This window comes from Schistocerca nitens, chromosome 2 (assembly GCF_023898315.1).
Source record: "Schistocerca nitens isolate TAMUIC-IGC-003100 chromosome 2, iqSchNite1.1, whole genome shotgun sequence".
In the NCBI taxonomy this organism is placed as follows: domain Eukaryota; kingdom Metazoa; phylum Arthropoda; class Insecta; order Orthoptera; family Acrididae; genus Schistocerca; species Schistocerca nitens.
Genome location: NC_064615.1, coordinates 904,108,074 through 904,127,590, shown reverse-complemented (window position 1 = coordinate 904,127,590; position 19,517 = coordinate 904,108,074). Strand labels below are relative to the sequence as shown.

Genomic DNA, 19,517 nt, shown 5'->3' with positions numbered 1-19,517 from the left:
ACCATATCGGCAGCATATTGGCGAGGCATTCGTCTTCATGGACGACAATTCACGCCCCCATCGTGCACATCTTGTGAATGACTTCCTTCAGGATAACGACATCGCTCGACTAGAGTAGCCAGCATGTTCTCCAGACATGAACCCTATCGAACATGCCTGGGATAGAATAGAAAGGGCTGTTATGGACGACGTGACCCACGCACCACTCTGAGGGATCTACGCCGAATCGCCGTTGAGCCGTGGGACAATATGAACTAACAGTGCCACGACGAATACAGGCATGCATCAATGCAAGAGGACACTGGGTATTACAGCTATCGGTGTGTACAGCAATCACGACCACCACCTCTGGAGGTCTCGCTTTATGGTGGTACAGCATGCAATGTGTAGTTTTCATGACTAATAAAAAGGGCGGAAATGATGTTTATGTTGATCTCTGTTCCAATTTTCTGTACAGGTTCTGGAACTCTTGGAACCGAGGCGATGCAAAATTTTTTTTGATGTCCGTATATATGCTGTATTCAAGGCACTTGATGCGGTATGTTTTTGTGTATAGATAACGGACTAAAAGAAAATAACAAATAAAATAAATAAAAAACTTTACGGTAAAAAGTTCTCCATCTACAGTGGCTCAAATAACGAAAGTTTAATTAAGACCATCCTGAAGATTAGGTAGGCTCCTTAGCTAAGTAGTCAGCGTACCTCACTGCTATGTAGACATGGGTTAGATTCTCGGTATTGCCATAGGTTTTATTTGATGGAATGACTGGAACGATATGTACTCAGCCCCGTCATGCCAACTGAGGAGCTGCTAGAGTGAGAAGTAGCGGCTTCGGAGGCTGGAGAGCTAACAACGGCCGGGAGAGTGGTGTGCTGGCCACATGACTCACCCGACCACATTGAAGTGACGCTTTACACTGAGGATAAGACAGCCGGTCAGTGCTAAATGACCCGCCTATGGGGCTTTAGCTCTTTTGGAATTACAAATTAACTTATATGGAAAGGTATAAGAAAGCTTATTAGACTAATAGCCCTACTCTGTTTTGTTTTACTTTGTCAGCCAGCTATAGTGATGAGTATAGCCGCGATAACATTGTAATAGGAAATTAATTTTTTTTTCACTTGTTCTCTACTGGCGTTAGTACGTGAGTCAGTAAGCTGTCTCTCAGGCGCTGTAGATTCTAAGAAGTCTTGCAGTATCTATTTAACGAAAAAAATTATTTGAAAATGGTTTTTGCATCCAGCTTCAAGAGCACAAGAATCCAAATTTGGAAACAGGAAAATTAAAGTCTATGATTCCTGGTTTGTATGAAATGAGTTAGGCAGAAAATCAGCTTTCTGCAAAATCGGAGACTCTTCAAATTGCCAACGTTACGTTAACTATCCTTTTAAAAAATTTCGTTTTTTTTCGGTTACAGTGACACGCGTCTCACGGGAAGCCATTGCGAGTTTGATCCGATGTTTTAGAGGCCGATGCGGAGTTCATCAGCTGTCCACTGAAACAGCCAGGAAAGTCCTTAGAAAATATTTACGTTGACGTTTTTTACAATTTAAGATGACTCCAAGACCACTGTTAAAACAAAGACCTTTTTATTTTATTTTAAATTTTTATGGTGCAGGCCTGTAGGCTACATCCTACCTTACAAGCGGAATGTAATCAATTTGCTTGCGTTTGGAATATCGCCTCAGTTATGCGACTCGATTCGTGGTTTCCATTCAAAGAGGTTCGTAGTAACTGACGGGAAGTAATAGAGTAAAACAGAAGTGATCTCTGGCGTTTCCCAAGGTATCGTTATAGGCCTCCTGCAGTTCATTATCTACATAAACGATTTAGGAGACAATTTGGGCAGCCGTCTTAGGTTGTTTGTAGATGATGTTGTCGTTTATCATCTAGCAAAGTCATTAGAATGCCAAAACAAATTACAAAACGATTTAGATACATGTATGATGCGACAATTGGCAATTGTCTCTAAATAATGAAAAGCACGATGTCATCCAAATGGCTCTGAGCACTATGGGACTTAACATCTATGGTCATCAGTCCCCTAGAACTTAGAACTACTTAAACCTAACTAACCTAAGGACATCACACAACACCCAGCCATCACGAGGCAGAGAAAATCCCTGACCCCGCCGGGAATCGAACCCGGGAACCCGGGCGTGGGAAGCGAGAACGCTACCGCACACGATGTCATCCATATGAGTGCTAAAAGGAATCCGTAAAATTCGATTACACAATAAACCTATCAAATCCAAGGACTGTAAATTCAACTAAATACCAAGGAATTACAGTTACGAACAATTTAAATTTGAAAGAGCATATAGAACATGTCGTCGGGAAGGCGAACTAAAGACTGCGACTTATTGGCAGAACATTTAAGATGCAACAGATCCGCTAAAGAGACTGCCTACACTACGCTTGTCCGTCCTCTTTTGAAGTACTGCTGCGCGGTGTGGGATCCTTATCATACAGGATTAAAATTATAAAGAATGTAGCAACCAGTTGCGGAAAGATAATTTATTTATCTTGTTGCAAATCGATTTCGACTGATATCGGTCATCATCGGTGCATTTTTCTACACACATCATAGTGACACTTCATAGGTCAACACTATGACCCATGATGTGTCACTTCATGATAGAAATCTGCCAGGACAGTACTTCTACTTATGGAATGTATCCGTTAGAAAAATGCATCGATGATGACTGATATCAGTCGACATCGATTTGCAACGAGATAAATAAATCATGTTTCCGCGACTGGTTGCTACATTCTTTATAATTTTATATTCCACGGTCGCTGCATAGAAAGGGAACCTTATGGAGCCCAACGTCCATATAGGATTAACGGAATACATCAATAAAGTTCCAAGAAGAGCAGCACGTTTTATGTTATCGAGAAATAAGGGAGAGAGTGTCACGGACATGATGCAAGTTTGCGTTGAACATCATTAAAACAAAGGGGTATCTCGTTGCAGCAGGATCTTCTAACGGAATTTCAATTACCAACTTTCTCCTCGGAATGCGGATATATTTTGCTAACGCCGACCTACATAGGGAGAAACGATATCATAATAAAACATGGGAAATCAGAACTCGCACGGAAAAATGTAGGCGTTCATTTTTTTTCCGCGCATTGTTCAAGTGGGAAATAATAGAAGGAAAGTAAGTTCTATGGGACCAAACTGCTGAGATCGTCGGTCCCTAAGCTTACACACTACTTAATCTAACTTAAACTAACTTACCCTATAGACAACAGACACACCCATGCCCGAGGGAGGAATCAAACCTCCGACGGAGGGAGCCGCGCGAACCGAGACAAGGCGCCCTAGACCGCACGGGTACCCCTCGCGGCGAAATAATAGAGAATTGTTGGGATGATGGGTTGATGAACCCTCTGCCAGGCAGAGTATACATGTAGATGTAGATGACATTGGACTTTTTCAAATTATTGTCTGATTTTCTTGCGGCGGTGGAAGTGGAACTCCGAGAGTATCTAGCTCTTCCATAGCAAAGGAACAAGGCCTTAAAGGAATGTTGGTTTATCAAGGTACCCTTTCACAGACAGCAAGGACCTTCGAAGAGTAGTTGAACGGAATAGATAGTGTCCTGAAAGAAGATTACAAGAGGGGCACCAACTTCCCTGAGAAAGAAAAATCTGTTAACATCTAACATAAATTAAAATGTTACGAAGTCTTTTATGAAGGTAGTTGTCTGGAGTGTACTGTCATACTGTCCTAAACTGTGGATGATAAACAATTCGGACAAGAAGAGAATATAGGCTTTCGAAATGTTGGCTACAGAAGGATGCTGACGATTAGGTGAGTATATCGGATAACTAATTAGCAGGTACTGAGTCGAATTAGGGTGAAAAGAAATTTATGCCCAACTGGAATAAAAGAAGCGATCTGTTGATATAACACGTCTTGACGCACCAACGACTCGTCAGCTTCCTAACTGGGTTGGGATGGGAGGGAGAGGGGTAAAATTGTAGGAGAAGACAACAACAACAACAACATGGTGTTGTTTGCGTATATGATCTTGTATGTTTTTAGGTTGGTTCAAATGGCTCTGAGCACTATGGCACTTAACTTCTGAGGTCATCAGTCCCCTAGAACTAAGAACTACTTAAACCTAACTAACCTAAGGACATCACACACATCCATGCCCGAGGCAGGATTCGAACCTGCGACCGTAGCGGTCGCGCAGTTCCAGACTGTAGCGCCTAGAACCGCACGGCCACTCCGGCCGCCTGTATGTTTTTAACTCTGTATGTTTTATGATGACTGTGCGACATAATCAAGAACTTAGCCTATGTTCCTGAAGTACGTCATGGAAAACTAATCGTGCGAGTTTGTGAAAGGAATTACGGGCGCAAGTCGAACATGTGATATAGCGTTTGTGTCAGTGATCAAGAGTGCAGTTAGATACACCCTTTGTTTTACTCTATCGGGAAAATACGCCCACAAAAGCACAGTCTAAAAGTGTGAGTGCAGTTTTTCCAAAACGAGTCCATCGCCGGTAGCCCATTACGTCTGCTCAGCGTCTGTCTTGCGAATTTGCCATGTAATTTCCCGTCGATGATTCTGGAAATTGGATGTCTAGCCAGGTCCCTATGGAACGACTGAAAAAAAAGTGGTATCCGGTGAGAAAATTCCCCAGAAACTCTAAAACCACGGATATCGCTGCGCCTCACAAGGCAGCCACACCAAGTGCAGCCAATATGCGAAGAACAGAAAAGAAAAATAAGAAAAAATGTTTATTTTGCGTGTTAAAAAAATACTGCGTTTTGGGAGCTTGGAGAGCCAACAAGAGTTTAATGAATAACTGCACCCAGTGACCGAATTAACTCTTACAGCAAAATATTTTCCTGCCATAAATATTCATAGCAAGCTAATGAATATTTGGGAAAAATGGCGGTTCCTAGTAATTTAGCGGAGCGGTTGATGTCACTCGCTAGGAGGTGCGGCAAACTTTTTTAATTTTCCTTGCTTAACTCTTCCATTACTCGGCGTGACATCGGGAGCCGGAGTTCTCATGAATGCGCGCGGCACCTCCATAATTAATTTTTAGCTCCTAAAGCCTTACTAGAAAAATATAGTCGGGATGCCGCACATAAAGGGCGCAGCACTCTCGATCCCATATAAGTTCTGTGAATGTGCAGTGCCGCGCGGGATTAGCCGAGCGGTCTTAGGCGCTGCAGTCATGGACTGTGCGGCTGGTCCCGGCGGAGATTCGATTCCTCCCTCGGGCATGGGTGTGTGTGTTTGTCGTTAGAATAATTTAGGTTAAGTAGTGCGTAAGCTTAGGGACTGATGACCTTAGCAGTTAAGTCCAATAAGATTTCATACACATTTGAACATTTTGAATGTTCAGTGGGTACTTCTTCCCTTGGATATCTTGCTATGTGCTCTGTGATCCTTGGTTAGCTCACATAAAGGTTTGGGTGGGGTCTAATAACGACATTTCATTTATTAACGACTATGTTGTGGAGGACAGCGCTTTCTAATGTGAATGAAAATATTACAATACCTGGGTCATTTACAAGGATTCTACGTAACTCATACGCGTTTCTACGCTTACGTGTGATCATCTTTTATTTGATTTCTCATTTATCTGACTTATTTGAGGCGGTCAGCCCCGATTTCCTTTTCAGTGCCATGCTATTCATCTCAGAGAAGCACCTGATTCTCACGTCCTCGGTCGTTTGTTGAACATATTCCAATCTCTGGTTTTTGCAGCGAATTTTGCCCTCTACGGTTCCCTCTAGTAACTCGGGGAGTTGCGGTGTGCTACAGACATATGTCCTCGGAAAATTCTTCCTGTAATTAAGGCGGTGTGGAACAATATATGGATATATCTGTGTGTGTGTGTGTGTGTGTATTTCTGTACGTATTTTTACATTTGTACGTAAACTAATTATACATTAACATTTGTTTGGTTGTAACCGAAAATCAAAAATAAATGCTGTGCGAAAAATGTTACTGGGTCGGGATATGAATTTATTTATATGTATCGTGTTGTATACTAGAATGTGCCCCTGACCAATTCCAGCATAAGCTGCAGAACGGCAGTCATCAAAGACAGTTTCGGGTAAGGTTACGTGTCCGATACTACCGGACCTTCTCGTCCGGAAGTCAGGCCCGCTAAGATTAGTGCAGTGCAAGTGTAAGGTGTGAGAGCTGGCTTATGCAGTGTGCTTCGTGAGAAGAGACGGTGAGTGGGAGGGGTACTAACCCCGCTTGTGCATTGTCGGTTGCAGGTATGGCGCTGAACGTGTGCACCGCCGAACGGTCGTGCTGCTCGGCGCAGATGGAGCAGGAACTGCTGCGGCTCGTGCGCAAGGACTTCGAGGCGCTGCTGCACCACAACTCCAGGTCGCTGCAGGGGCTGCTCGTCTCCGCCGCCGACACCGTCAGAGGTACTGTATGGGTCTCCACCAACACTGCCACTAATCTCTGGCTTGTCTCACGCGCTACAGTTTGCGCCGTGCGGCTTCTCGATAGCCCACAGCTTTAAACGGAAGTATCCACACGTTACGCCAATGGGCTCGGACGCACCAACTGCACTGGTGAATTTTGTTTCGTAGGCATTAGGCCGCGGCCGATATTGTGTTTCTGCGCCTCACATTTCGTCCACTACAGCTGGAGCTATTATGAGAGGCTGGTACGTCTCCGATACGTGGGGTGGACAGAAATATGCAAACACCACAAACACAACACATTAGCATGCCCAACACTCAAAACAGCTTCCAGCCAAGTGGATAAATACAGGTCCAGCATACATCTCAAGGGAAATCACAAAGTCGGCTTGATGACATTACAGTTATTTGATTCCACATCACGTTGAACGTACGCAATGTTCGCCGGTGAGGTTATTTACACAACATTCCTCACACTTTGTCTCAGGCAACAACTATCCTTTATAGGCTATAAACAGAACAAAAAGTGTATTTTCCGGAAGTTCTAATTGATCTTGAATGATACTAAGTACGACAAAATTAACAAACCTTTTGAACAAAGCGTTGAAAATGGCATTTTTTCTTCATATCCGGTTATTGAAATTATACATACACCAAAAAAAGTTTTGCATCACCCCGGTTCCCAGAATTTCTGAAGATAGACATTGACTGTGGGTATTGTATCACAGAGACAATCCTTTGGACTGTTCAGAAATGTCACTAAACCCGCCCAAAGATGTAAACAACCAGGCGTGAGCAGCGCCTATTAGACGGAGGGGTCCGACAGCCAATCAGTTCCAGTCATTCCACCAGGAAGCAGGTACACGGCTCGTGTTGTCTGTAGTTGAACCATGCATAGACGGTCAATACCGCGGTTCGATCCCGTCCGCATTGTTACTTTGTGCCAGGAGGGGCTCTCAACAAGGGAAGAGTGCAGGCGTCTCGGAATGAACCAAAACGCTGTTGTACGGACATGGAGCAAATACAGAGAGACAGGAACTGTCGATGACATGCCTCGCTCAGGCCGCCCAAGGGCTACTGTTGCAGTGAATGAACCCTGACAGCAAAGCCACCATGTTGGTTCAAATGGCTCTGAGCACTATGGGACTTAACAGCTATGGTCATCAGTCCCCTAGAACTTAGAACTACTTAAACCTAACTAACCTAAGGACAGCACACAACACCCAGTCATCACGAGGCAGAGAGGCCACCATGTTGAATAATGCTTTTCGTGCAGCCACAGGACGTCGTGTTATGACTCAAACTGTGCGCAATAGGCTGCACGATGCGTAACGTCACTCTCGACGTCCATGGCGAGGTCCATCTATGCAACCACGACACCATGCAGCGCGGTACAGATGGGCCCTAACAGCATGCCGAATGGACCGCTCAGCATTGGCATCACGTCCTCTCCAACGATGAGTGTCGCATATCCCTTCAACCAGACAATCGTCGGAGACTTGTTTGGAGGCAACCCGGTCAGGCTGAACGCCTTAGACACAGTAAATTTGCGCCCCCATCGTGCACATCGCTCGACTAACGTGGCCAGCATGTTCTCCAGATATGAACGCTATCGAACATGCTTGGAATAGATTGAAAAGGGCTGTTTCTGGACGACGTGACTCACCAACCACTCTGAGGGAGGAGCGGGACAGTCTGGAGCAACAGTGCCTCGATGAACTTGCGGATAGTATGGCACGACGAATACAGGCATGCATCAATGCAAGAGGACGTGCTGCTGGGTATTAAGAGGTACCGGTGTGTACAGTAATCTGGACCACCACTTCTGAAGGTCCCGCTGTATGGTGGTACAAAATGCAATGTCTGGTTTCCAGGAGCAATAAAAAGGGCAGAAATGATGTTTATTTTATTTCCATTCCAATTTTCTGTACAGGTTCCGGAACTTTTTTTGATGTTTGTATTTAGCAGGTTGATTCTTGCTTATTCCGTATTGGTTATGAACTACGAAGACATGTGAGCTTAGCATGTTGGTGGCAACACTTAATGAATATGTCAAGTTACCTGCACGTTTGGGAAGGAGGTGTTCGTCGAGGATTTGTGTGAGAGAAAGAGAGATGTTAATTGGGCGGGCGATGGGGTTGAGTTGGGTTGCTTTGGGAGTGGAGACCAAACAGCGAGATTATCGGTGTCATCGTATTAGGGAAGGATGGGGAAGGAAGTCGGCCGTGCCCTTTCCAAGGAACCATCCCAGAATTTGGCTGAAGCGATTTAGGGAAATCACGGAAAACCTAAATCAGGATGGCCGGACGCGGGATTGAATTGGCGCCCTCCCGAATGCGAGTCCAGTGTGGTAACCACAGCGCCACCTCGCTCGATATAAGCGGGCGGGTGAGGGGCGCTCGTGCGTGTATGCGTCTGTTATACAGCAAATGCCTGTTTTGCAAGATTAAAGATTGTTTAAAATTCCGAAAAAATGGTTTGTTTTATTAAGTCAGTTTCTTCATTTAAGATGGTGTAGCTTGAGTTATGGTTATTGGTGAAAATCTCTAACTGTTCCAGAAGGCCTATCTTTATCCAGTAGCCTAAATGTGTAGGACATGGAGGTGGTTTTTTATATCCGTATCGGAATGATTAATTCGTGCTAGGTGGCCAGCACTACAGGTTAATGTGGCTGACTGATCACTCGATAAAAAAATAGACAAGCTAATTGCTCTGTTACACATGAAATCATCAATCTGACAACCTAGGGACGAGGTCCGATTCAGTACAAGATTTTTAAATTTTTACAACATTTGTGCTGGCGTCAGATGTACTGACGGCAAAATCCAAGGGCCACTGTCTCAGCTGCATAAACTGGTTCCATACGTGCATTTTATTTCAGGTCAAGTAGCAACGTGCACAAAAGCGCTCTCTGTTGGGAAATTCGCGTTGGAAGTATAAGCAAAGCCAGTCGACCTTACTTAATCGTAATAAGTTGCGCCCGCCGTGTCCATTACTGAACTAGGATGTGCCTGCTGGTAACCTGTTTTTAGCGAACTGCAGTAAAGAGCCATAAGAACAGCAAAAACAAAACAACTGATTCCGTACAGGTAGCCTGCGTTATTTAGATAATATCGCGTATAATGAGTTCCCTAAACAGACGAGAGACGAGCGATGCCCGTGTCACGAAGCGGTTCAGCGCTGGGAAGCCCGCCCATCGAAAGCAAACGACTGTCTGGTCCGTGGGCACGTCCAGGAGTCCGTACTAAATACTCGGCGCCAGTTAATATTTTCAACGGCTGTATTATTTAGTGGTCGCCACGACCGGTTTCGTGTGTGAAGCGCTCGCAAGGAGGCGGTACCCAGCTCACTAATCGCAGAATGCCAGGAACAGGATGTCAGCGGCTGGCGCGTAGAAACTTCACTTTACACTGATGACTACCTAGCTTTCACGCAATGCGCAACACGACCGGTTACGACTGGAATTTATAGTGTACCGTGGAATTCTGGACAGGTCGTGACGGGTAGCACACACGAAGCTCAGTCATCCAATTGTTAGGATTAGAAGTGGTGACGTACAAAATTCTCTTATGGGGAAAAACAGAAGTATCAGTGGTCACAGATGATGACAAATCTAATTATCCTTAGTACACATGGTTATTCTTTTAGTATAAACGAATACGTAAAAGGAGCGTACTGTGGAAATCAAGCACAGCGGCCACCGTGAGTAGCTTAGTAGTTGGTACCTTTGCTGTAGCGAAGCAACTAAAAGCACTTAATAAAGGCAAGTCTTCCGGTCCAGAAAGCACGGCAGTTAGGTTCATTTCACAGTATGCTGTTAAATAGCTCCAAGTTTAGCAGTAATAGTAGTGTTCCGCTGTTGTTTTCTATCTACATAAATGATCTTTTGGATAGAGTGGATAGCAATGTGCGGCTGTTTGCTGATGATGCTGTGGTGTACGGGAAGGTGTCGTCGTTGAGTGACTGTAGGAGGATACAAGATGACTTGGACACAATTTGTGATTGGTGTAAAGAATGGTAGCTAACTCTAAATATAGATAAATGTAAATTAATGCAGATGAATAGGAAAAAGAATCCCATAATGTTTGAATACTCCATTAGTAGTGTAGCGCTTGACACATTACGTTGATTAAATATTTGGGCGTAACATTGCACAGCGATATGAAGTGGGACAAGCATGTAATGGCAGTCGTGGGGAAGGCGGATAGTCGTCTTCGGTTCATTGGTAGAATTTTGGGAAGATGTGGTTCATCTGTAAAGGAGACCGCTTATAAAACACTAATACGACCTATTCTTGAGTAGTGCTCGAGCGTTTGGGATCCCTATCAGGTGGGATTGAGGGAGGACATAGAAGCAATTCAGAGGAAGGCTGCTAGATTTGTTACTGGTAGGTTTGATGATCACGCGAGTGTTACGGAAATGCTTCAGGAGCTCGGTTGGGAGTCTTTGGAGAAAAGGAGGCGTTCTTTTCGTGAATCGCTACTGAGTAAATTTAGAGAACCAGCATTTGAGGCTGACTGCAGTATTATTTTACTGCCGCCAACTTATATTTCGCGGAATGACCACAAAGATAAGAGAGATTAGGGCTCGTACGGAGGTATATAGGCGGTCATTTTTCCCTCGTTCTGCTTGGGAGTGGAACAGGGAGAGAAGATGCTAGTTGTGGTACGAGGTACCCTCCGCCACGCACCGTATGGTCGATTGCGGAGTATGTATGTAGATGTAGATGTAGAATATACAATCGCTCCCTCGACGGAAGATCCGTACGTAAAGACGGAAAAGTTGCTCCGGTCACAAGGTAGGAAATAGTGTTCCGCTGAATTACAGACGCATGTCACTAATGTCGTTATGGAGTAGAATTTTGGAACATTTACTGTTTTCGAACATAATGAATTAACTCGAAGGAAACGATCTATTGACGCAAAGAACGGATTCAGAAAATATCGCACGTGTGCAACACAACCAGCTCTTTATTCTCATGAGGTAACGAGTGCTATCGACAGGGAATCTCGAATTGATTCCGTATTTCTAGATTCCTGAAACACTCTTGATGTCGTTCCTCAGAAGTAAATTGCGTGCCTATGAAGTATCGTCTCCGCTGTGCAATAGGATACACGATTTCCTGTCAGAAAGGTCAATAGTAATTGAAGGAAAGTCATCGAGTAAAACTGAAGTGACATCTGGCGTTCCCTAAGAAAGTTCCTTATCATTGTTGGCAGATGATGCTGTCATTTACCGTCTCGTAAGGTCATCAGAAGACCAAAACGGATTGGAAAATGATTTAGGTAAGCTATCTGTACTGTAAAAAAATTGGCTGTTGACTCTAAATAACCAAATGTGTAAACTCATCCGCATGAATACCAAAAGGAATCCGTTAAATTTCGGGTACACGATAAATCACATAAGTATAAAGACTGTCAGTTCATCTAAATACCTAGGATTTACAATTACGAAAACCAAAGAAGCTCTTAAAAGACGCAACGGATCATCTAAAGCGACTATCTACAGTATGCTTGTCCGACCTGTGCTAGAGTATTGCTGTGAGGTGTGCTATCATTACCGGATATGAATGATGGAGGATATCGAAAACGTTTAAACAGGAGCAGTTCATTTTGTTCTATCGCGAAGGAGGGGAGGGAGTGTCACGGATACGATACGGGAACTGGGGTGGCAATCTTTAAAACAAATACAAAAACAAAATGGTTCAAATGGTTCTGAGCACTATGGGACTTAACTTCTGAGGTCATCAGTCCCCTAGAACTTTAACGTAACTAACCTAAGGACATCATACACATCCATGCCCAAGGCAGGGTTCGAACCTGCGACCGTAGCACTCACGCGGTGCCAGACTGTAGCGCCTAGAACCGCTCTGCCACTCCGGCCGGCTATTAAAACAAAAGCATTTTTGGTTGCGGCGAGATCTTTTCACAAAATGTCAAACACCAATTTTCTTCGCCGAATCGAAATTATCCTGTTGACGCCCTTCTACGTAGGGAGAATTGATTATCGTAATAAAATAAGAGAGATCAGAAGTTGCGCGGAAAGGTTTTAAGACATCGTTTTATCCGCGCGCTCTTCGGTATTGGGGCGGTGGAAAAATAGTGTGAATGTAGTTGGATAAAACCTCTGCCAGACTCTCTAACGGGCTTTGCCCCATATCGACCGCTTTTTTACGCGTGCGATCAGTGACTTAATAGATTCCCCTAGAAACCGGTGAACCGTCCAGAAACTGAGTGAGGATATATAACGGGCAGCGTAACCTACGGAACATTTGTGTTCTGCATAGTTATTCACGTGTCTGTTGTTTAAAAATAAACAGTATTTATAGCAAAATTGAAAATGTCAATGTTGTTTAATTCAAGTTTCATTCGAAAATCGTTGATTTATAATGTGAAACAGAGGGCTGTTACAATAAAAATAAAAAATACAGGCTGTCATATAGTGCCAGAAAACGCTATTTCATTTAATTAAAAATGAAATAAAATTATGGCAAAAGAAAAATATATCAAACATTTCTTCAATACTTCGTGGTGCTTATACAAAACATGTTTCTGTTATTCATGAAAAACTTTTTCATTTATCAGTAATAGCAGGATACTCTTTCCTTTGATGATGATGAAGAACGTTCGTTTTGCTACAAAATATTAATAGTAGTTACATAGATTGTTTTATGCTTGGCATGTAAACTCAACTCGCATCAAAAGTAATTCCTTTGGTTGCACAAAAGCGCAGTAGTTACGTAATCAACTAATTTTTGTTACTTATAAAATTACATGTTTATTCTGTGAGGATATAAAATACCCAGTGAACTAAAATTGAACAATGAATGTTCTAATTATCTGCAAAACAAGCAAGCAAACAAACAAACAAAGAAAAAAAATGGTAGTCGTCAACTCGAAGTTCCTCTCTTATAAATTCATTTGTCTGTTTCCCTTCCAATGCTACCAGTACTACCGGTAATCCTACCATTTACTACATCATTTATGTCGTGTAACAAAACTAACGAACCGAAGTTTCTCAACGATTTAACTTTGCGCAATTGAATGGCACTTACAGGTCGCCAAAAACATAAGAAGTACGTACTAACTATGTTGGTACATCATATTTCCTCAACCTGTGTATACTTACCATATGTTTTGGATAATATATTAGTGGACTGAAGAATTTACATTTCTGACCAAATTTTGATGTATTTAAAATATTTCCGTTTTCGGCTTTAGAACTCTTTAAAATCAAATCTAGCATTAGTGAATTAAATACTCGAATCTATTACATACACACGAAACTATGTACAGTAATTGCCTTACATAGAGCAGCAGGCCTATGACGTATAGTGTTAAACAGATCTGATTAACATGGTGCGTAATATTTAAGTAACTGGTGAAATGCTACAAACTAGGCACAAGTGCAGCTCGTGGAAGGAACGACGACAGACATTTAATAAGAGAATATTTACTAAGAGAGAGTAAATGTCAGAAAGTGCAGTCGAAGACAAGGTTCAAAAAAAAAAAAAATGGTTCAGATGGCTCTGAGCACTATGGGACTCAACTGCTGAGGTCATTAGTCCCCTAGAACTTAGAACTAGTTAAACCTAACTAACCTAGGGACATCACAAACATCCATACCCGAGGCAGGATTCGAACCTGCGACCGTATCGGTCCTGCGGTTCCAGGCTGCAGCGCCTTTAACCGCACGGCCACTTCGGCCGGCCGACAAGGTTCAAACATCCGCCAGTTACATATGACAATCAATGTGGCAGGGCAATATTCTATGCAATGAGGAGGCACATTCTGCACTACAGAGTGCAACGAATACACAGAACTGCCGACTCTGGGGTACTGCTAAAGTACTGCTAAACCACTTGTTGTGCACGAATAGCCATTGCACTCACCGTATGAGACTGTATGGTGTGGATTCACAAGCTCCTTTACTATAGGTCCGTTCTTCTTTGAGAAGAATACACCGAGAGAGCCTGTCAAGTTTACCGAGACTTCCATATACAGCGTGTGATTACTGCTTTGGAAGAGCGCAACTGTGTGGAAACCACTGTTCTCATGCAAGATGGGGCAACCGCTCATGTCGCTCGCTAAGTGAAAGATCTGCTCAATGCTCTACGAACGTGTTAAGTCCAGATGTTTTACATATGCATGGTCTGCAAGAACACCTGATCTGAATCCATGCGACTTTTGGCTCTAGCGGTGACTAAAAGAACGCGTTTACCAAGGACGCGCTCGGTTTCTACCTGATCTGAAGGCAAGTATGCAGGAACACATTACTCACATTCCACCGGAAATGTTGATCAACTGTTCACGACCGGTTCGTAATCCGTTACTTATGGAAACATTTCATCACGTCTTTCTTGCAGTCACAGCGCCAGATTTGCATCTGGTGGCCAAAATTATACTAATTTTTTTCCCGTCGTAAAACAGTTCCGCATCAACGCACTACAGTATCTACCAAGTTTCGGTGCCATATGATAATTACAGCCCACAATGGAACTCTGTGAGCAGTTGAACTTTGCACATGATAGACTAGCGTGGACAGCTATTCCAAGCCAGTCTTCGGGCGGAAGATCACAACAACAGTTTGCAACTAAATAAGACAACGTGTTCTGTGAAGGTTCAGCTGAGTAGCTGCTGGTCGCTGCGATCAGACAGCAGACATCGGTCGGCCGAGCGCCTTCTGGGCGAACCGGCTGTCAGCTGGTTTTTGCGCCAGCTGCCGTCCGGTGTGCATAATTGGCCATTGGAACGCCTCCTGGCGTTGTGGCGTGAAATTAATTCACCAGCTACCGTTCGCATACTCCTCGCTGCGCCCTCAACATGTTAATGAGGCAGAACAGAGCCACCTCCTGCGAGTACTACTGCTTTTTGCTAGAACTCCACACGCCGTGCTGGAAATATTTACTGCCGCTCGTACACGCGTTGTGCGCTGGTGATTTAGTTTCTTTCATTCAGCGGAGCGGAAGGAGAGGAAAATGCAGCGACTGGATAGTGTCTTGTGTGCACATCAACATCTACACGATTTTGAAGCCATTTTGACTATTTTTCGACCGTGACTGTCTCAAGAAATATGTAAAGTTTTTTTTTTTTTTTTTTTTTTTTTTTTTTTTTTTTTTTAAATTACCGCTACCAGTCACAAACTTTGTCAGTTGTATTACTTATTTATTTTCACAAGCTGCGACATCGTCGCGAAAAAACAGTGACCCGTATAAGTAATAAGTTTCCTTTAATTTACGTTTATGGTCACAAACTGTTTGATAACAGATTACCGGTTTCGGTCTTTAATGACCATCATCAGATCTGTTTCAGAAAACTAAAACATTAGGACTTAGTTTTTTTGAAACAGATCTGATGATGGTCATTAAAGACCGAAACCGGTAATCTGTTATCGAACAGTTAGTGATCATAGACGTAAATTAAAGGAAACTTATTTATTTGGCGACATGTTTCGAGGTAAACCTCATCTTCAGGCTAAATGACATTACAAAAACAACTTTAAAATAAGGCCATACTGGTGTTACATAGTCTTTTCGTAAATGCATTTACGAAAAGATGACCCTAGCATTTACGAAAAGACTATGTAACATCAGTATGGCCTTATTTTAAAGATGGTTTTGTAATGCCATTTACCCTGCAGATGAGGTTTACCTCGAAACATGTCGCTAAATAAATAAGTAAAACAATAGTTGACAAAGTTGGTGACTGGTAGCGGTAATTTAAAAAATCCTTTACATACACACGCGATTACTATGCAGTTGAAGTTTAAGTGCTTGGCAGAGAGTGCAAGACAACATTTCCAAACTTACCTCGCTACACAAAATAGTCGTCAATGTTGTGGTCTTCAGTCCTGAGACTGGTTTGATGCAGCTCTCCGTGCTACCCTATCCTGTGCAAGCTTCTTCATCTCCCAGTACTTACTACATATTACATCCTTCTGAGTCTGCTTAGTGTATTCATCTCTTGGTCTCTCTCTACGAATTTTACCCTCCACGCTGCCCTCCAATGCTAAATTTGTGATCCCTTGATGTCTCAGAACATGTCTTACCAACCGGTCCCTTCTTCTTGTCAAGTTGTGCCACAAACTCCTCTTCTCCCCAATTCTATTCAATACCTCCTCATTAGTTATATGATCTACCCATCTAATCTTCAGCATTCTTCTGTAGCACCACATTTCGAAAGCTTCTATTCTTGTCTAAACTATTTATCGTCCATGTTTCACTTCCATACATGGCTACACTCCATACAAATATTTTCAGAAACGACTTCCTGACACTTAAATCAATACTCGATGTTAACAAATTTCTCTTCTTCAGAAACGCTTTCCTTGCCATTGCCAGTCTACATTTTATATCATCTCTACTTCGACCATTATCAGTTCTTTTGCTCCCCAAATAGCAAAACTCCTTTACTACTTTAAGTGTCCCATTTCCTAATCTAATTCCCTCAGCATCACCCGACTTAATTCGACTACATTCCATTATCCTCGTTTTGCTTTTGTTGATGCTCATCTTATATCCTCCTTTCAAGACACTGTCCATTCCGTTCAACTGCTGTTCCAAGTCCTTTGCTGCCTCTGACAGAATTACAATGTCACCGGCGAACCTCAAAGTTTTTATTTCTTCTCCATGGATTTTAATACCTACTCCGAATTTTTCTTTTGTTTCCTTTACTGCTCGCTCAATATACAGATTGAATAACATTGGGGATAGGCTACAACCTTGTCTCACTCCCTTCACAACCACTGCTTCCCTTTCATGCCCCTCGACTCTTATAACTGCCATCTGGTTTCTCTCCCTTAAAACAGGAAACTATTCGCTTTGGGCCGCTGTATATCATTGTAGAACATGTACCAAGCGGTCCTTTTGCCTTACACCAAACGTTTAAAAAATAACGGCCATAATTCAGACCTGTGTGTCCAGCCAGAAATAACGTATTGCGGGAACTGACAGGTGCCAGATGGGGAGCTCACCCATGCGCCGTGAGACCTAGCGCGTTAGTGCTGTGTTATTTCGGTGCTGAATATGCATGTCCAGCATGGTACAAGTCCAACCGTGCCAGAAACGTAGATAAGGCGCTTAATGAGACCTGTCGTATTATCACGAGTTGTTTAAGGCCTTCACCCGTAATAAACTCCACTGCCTTATTGGCATAGCCCCTCCTGAAATTAGATAGCTGCTAGACACGATAAAAGCAAGGTTGTAACTACAGAAGCCAGCCTTTATATGGCCGGCAGCCAGCACATCTTCGGATGAAATCAAGAAACAGCTTCTTGGCAAGCTGTGACAGGTAAACCACTGTAAGAAGAATCTCAAAGTGGCGGAGGAAAAGTCAACAGTTTGAGAAACGCGTTCTTCCGAAGGAAGAGCTCCCTGCTGGTCATTCCGAGAATGGACAACATGGAAGGCTCTTAACAGAGTGTGCTCTCGTATTCTGCGGAGTCAGTTTTTTTGCATGTGTGGTGCTGTGCAGTCTATCAGCCACCTGCTGCAGTGTTCTTCAGCTCCAACCACATGCGGCATGACAGACCTGATGAGGGCGATAAGGAATGTGCTTGACGCGTTCAGTTTCAGGTCAGCCAAAATCACGATGAGAGGTCAGCGCTAGCGCAACGAGTTGTTCACGTGATATTCATTGGACTGTTGCCTGTAAACACGTGCCACGTCAGTGCTCTTGGAAGAGAGCTGTGGCGATGACGCGGCTCTGTTGTTGTTCCCGCGTAGTGCTTTGCGAAGATGGAAAAAAATCGAGATTCGAGCAGTGATTAAGTACTTCGTAAAGATAGGTATGAAAGCAAAGGACATTCATGCCGCTTTGTAGAATATACTGGGGGACTCTGCTCCTTCATATTCAACTGTTTCCAAGTGGACGAATGAATTTAAATTTGTTCGGGAGAGCTTAGACGATGATATGCGCAGTAGTGGGCCACGATGTGTCGCTATTCCAGAAATCATTGCAAAAGTGCAGAAAATGGTCATGGAAGATCGCCGATTGAAAGTGCGTGAAATTGCTCGTGCTTGCCAGATGTTGTCTGAAAGGGTATATCACATTTTAACTGAAGAATTAGAAATGAAAAAATTATCTGCAAGATGGGTGCCGCGACTCTTGACGCCGGATCACAAACATGTGCCGTCACCATGGCGAAATTACACGAGCTAAGGTATGAATTGTTGCCACACATTCGTCTGATTTGGCTCCGTCAAATTTTCATCTCTTCCCAAGACTGAAAATTTTTCTTCGTGGACGAAGATTCACTTCAAACGAAGATTGATAGCCGGAGTTGACAACTATTTTGTAGGACTGGAAGAAACTCATTTTCGAGATGGGATCAAGGCACTGGAACGTCGCTGGACCATGTGCATTAATCTACAAGGAGATTACATTGAAAAATAAAAAAGTATCATTGAAGTAAGTACTTTTTTCCTATTCCGTTCCGAGAACTTCTCAAACCATCATCGTATAAACTGGTGTCAAAATGCTTTGTACCTTAAGGCACGATAGTAAATAAATATTTAGAGGGAGATCTTTACCGAATAACAGAGTGCAAACTGGATGGAAGGATGAGAAACTGCTACAGTGAAAGTGTAATAAATAAATAAATAAATAAATAAAAAGAACACCCACAGAAAGAAAAAATTATGAGTTTTACGTTTTCCAGGTTAAATCCAATACTTCTTACACATGTTCTTACAGTCATAGAAATCACTTAAAATTTACTACACTACTGGCCATTAAAATTGCTACACCAAGAAGAAATGCAGATGATAAATTGGTATTCATTGGACAAATATACACTCCTGGAAATGGAAAAAAGAACACATTGACACCGGTGTGTCAGACCCACCATACTTGCTCCGGACACTGCGACAGGGCTGTACAAGCAATGATCACACGCACGGCACAGCGGACACACCAGGAACTGCGGTGTTGGCCGTCGAATGGCGCTAGCTGCGCAGCATTTGTGCACCGCCGCCGTGTGTCAGCCAGTTTGCCGTGGCATACGGAGCTCCATCGCAGTTTTTAACACTGGTAGCATGCCGCGACAGCGTGGACGTGAACCGTATGTGCAGTTGACGGACTTTGAGCGAGGGCGTATA

General features: G+C 43.2%; 1 protein-coding gene across 1 annotated transcript in view; it reads left to right on the top strand.

Annotated features, from left to right (window-relative positions):
- LOC126237215 (division abnormally delayed protein-like) overlaps positions 1 to 19,517 on the top strand; it is a 631,733-nt gene that overhangs the window by 342,475 nt on the left and 269,741 nt on the right. The window contains exon 2 of the mRNA XM_049947101.1: positions 6,263 to 6,421. Within this exon, the coding sequence (XP_049803058.1) occupies positions 6,263 to 6,421 (159 nt within the window). The remainder of the gene's footprint in view (positions 1 to 6,262; positions 6,422 to 19,517) is intronic.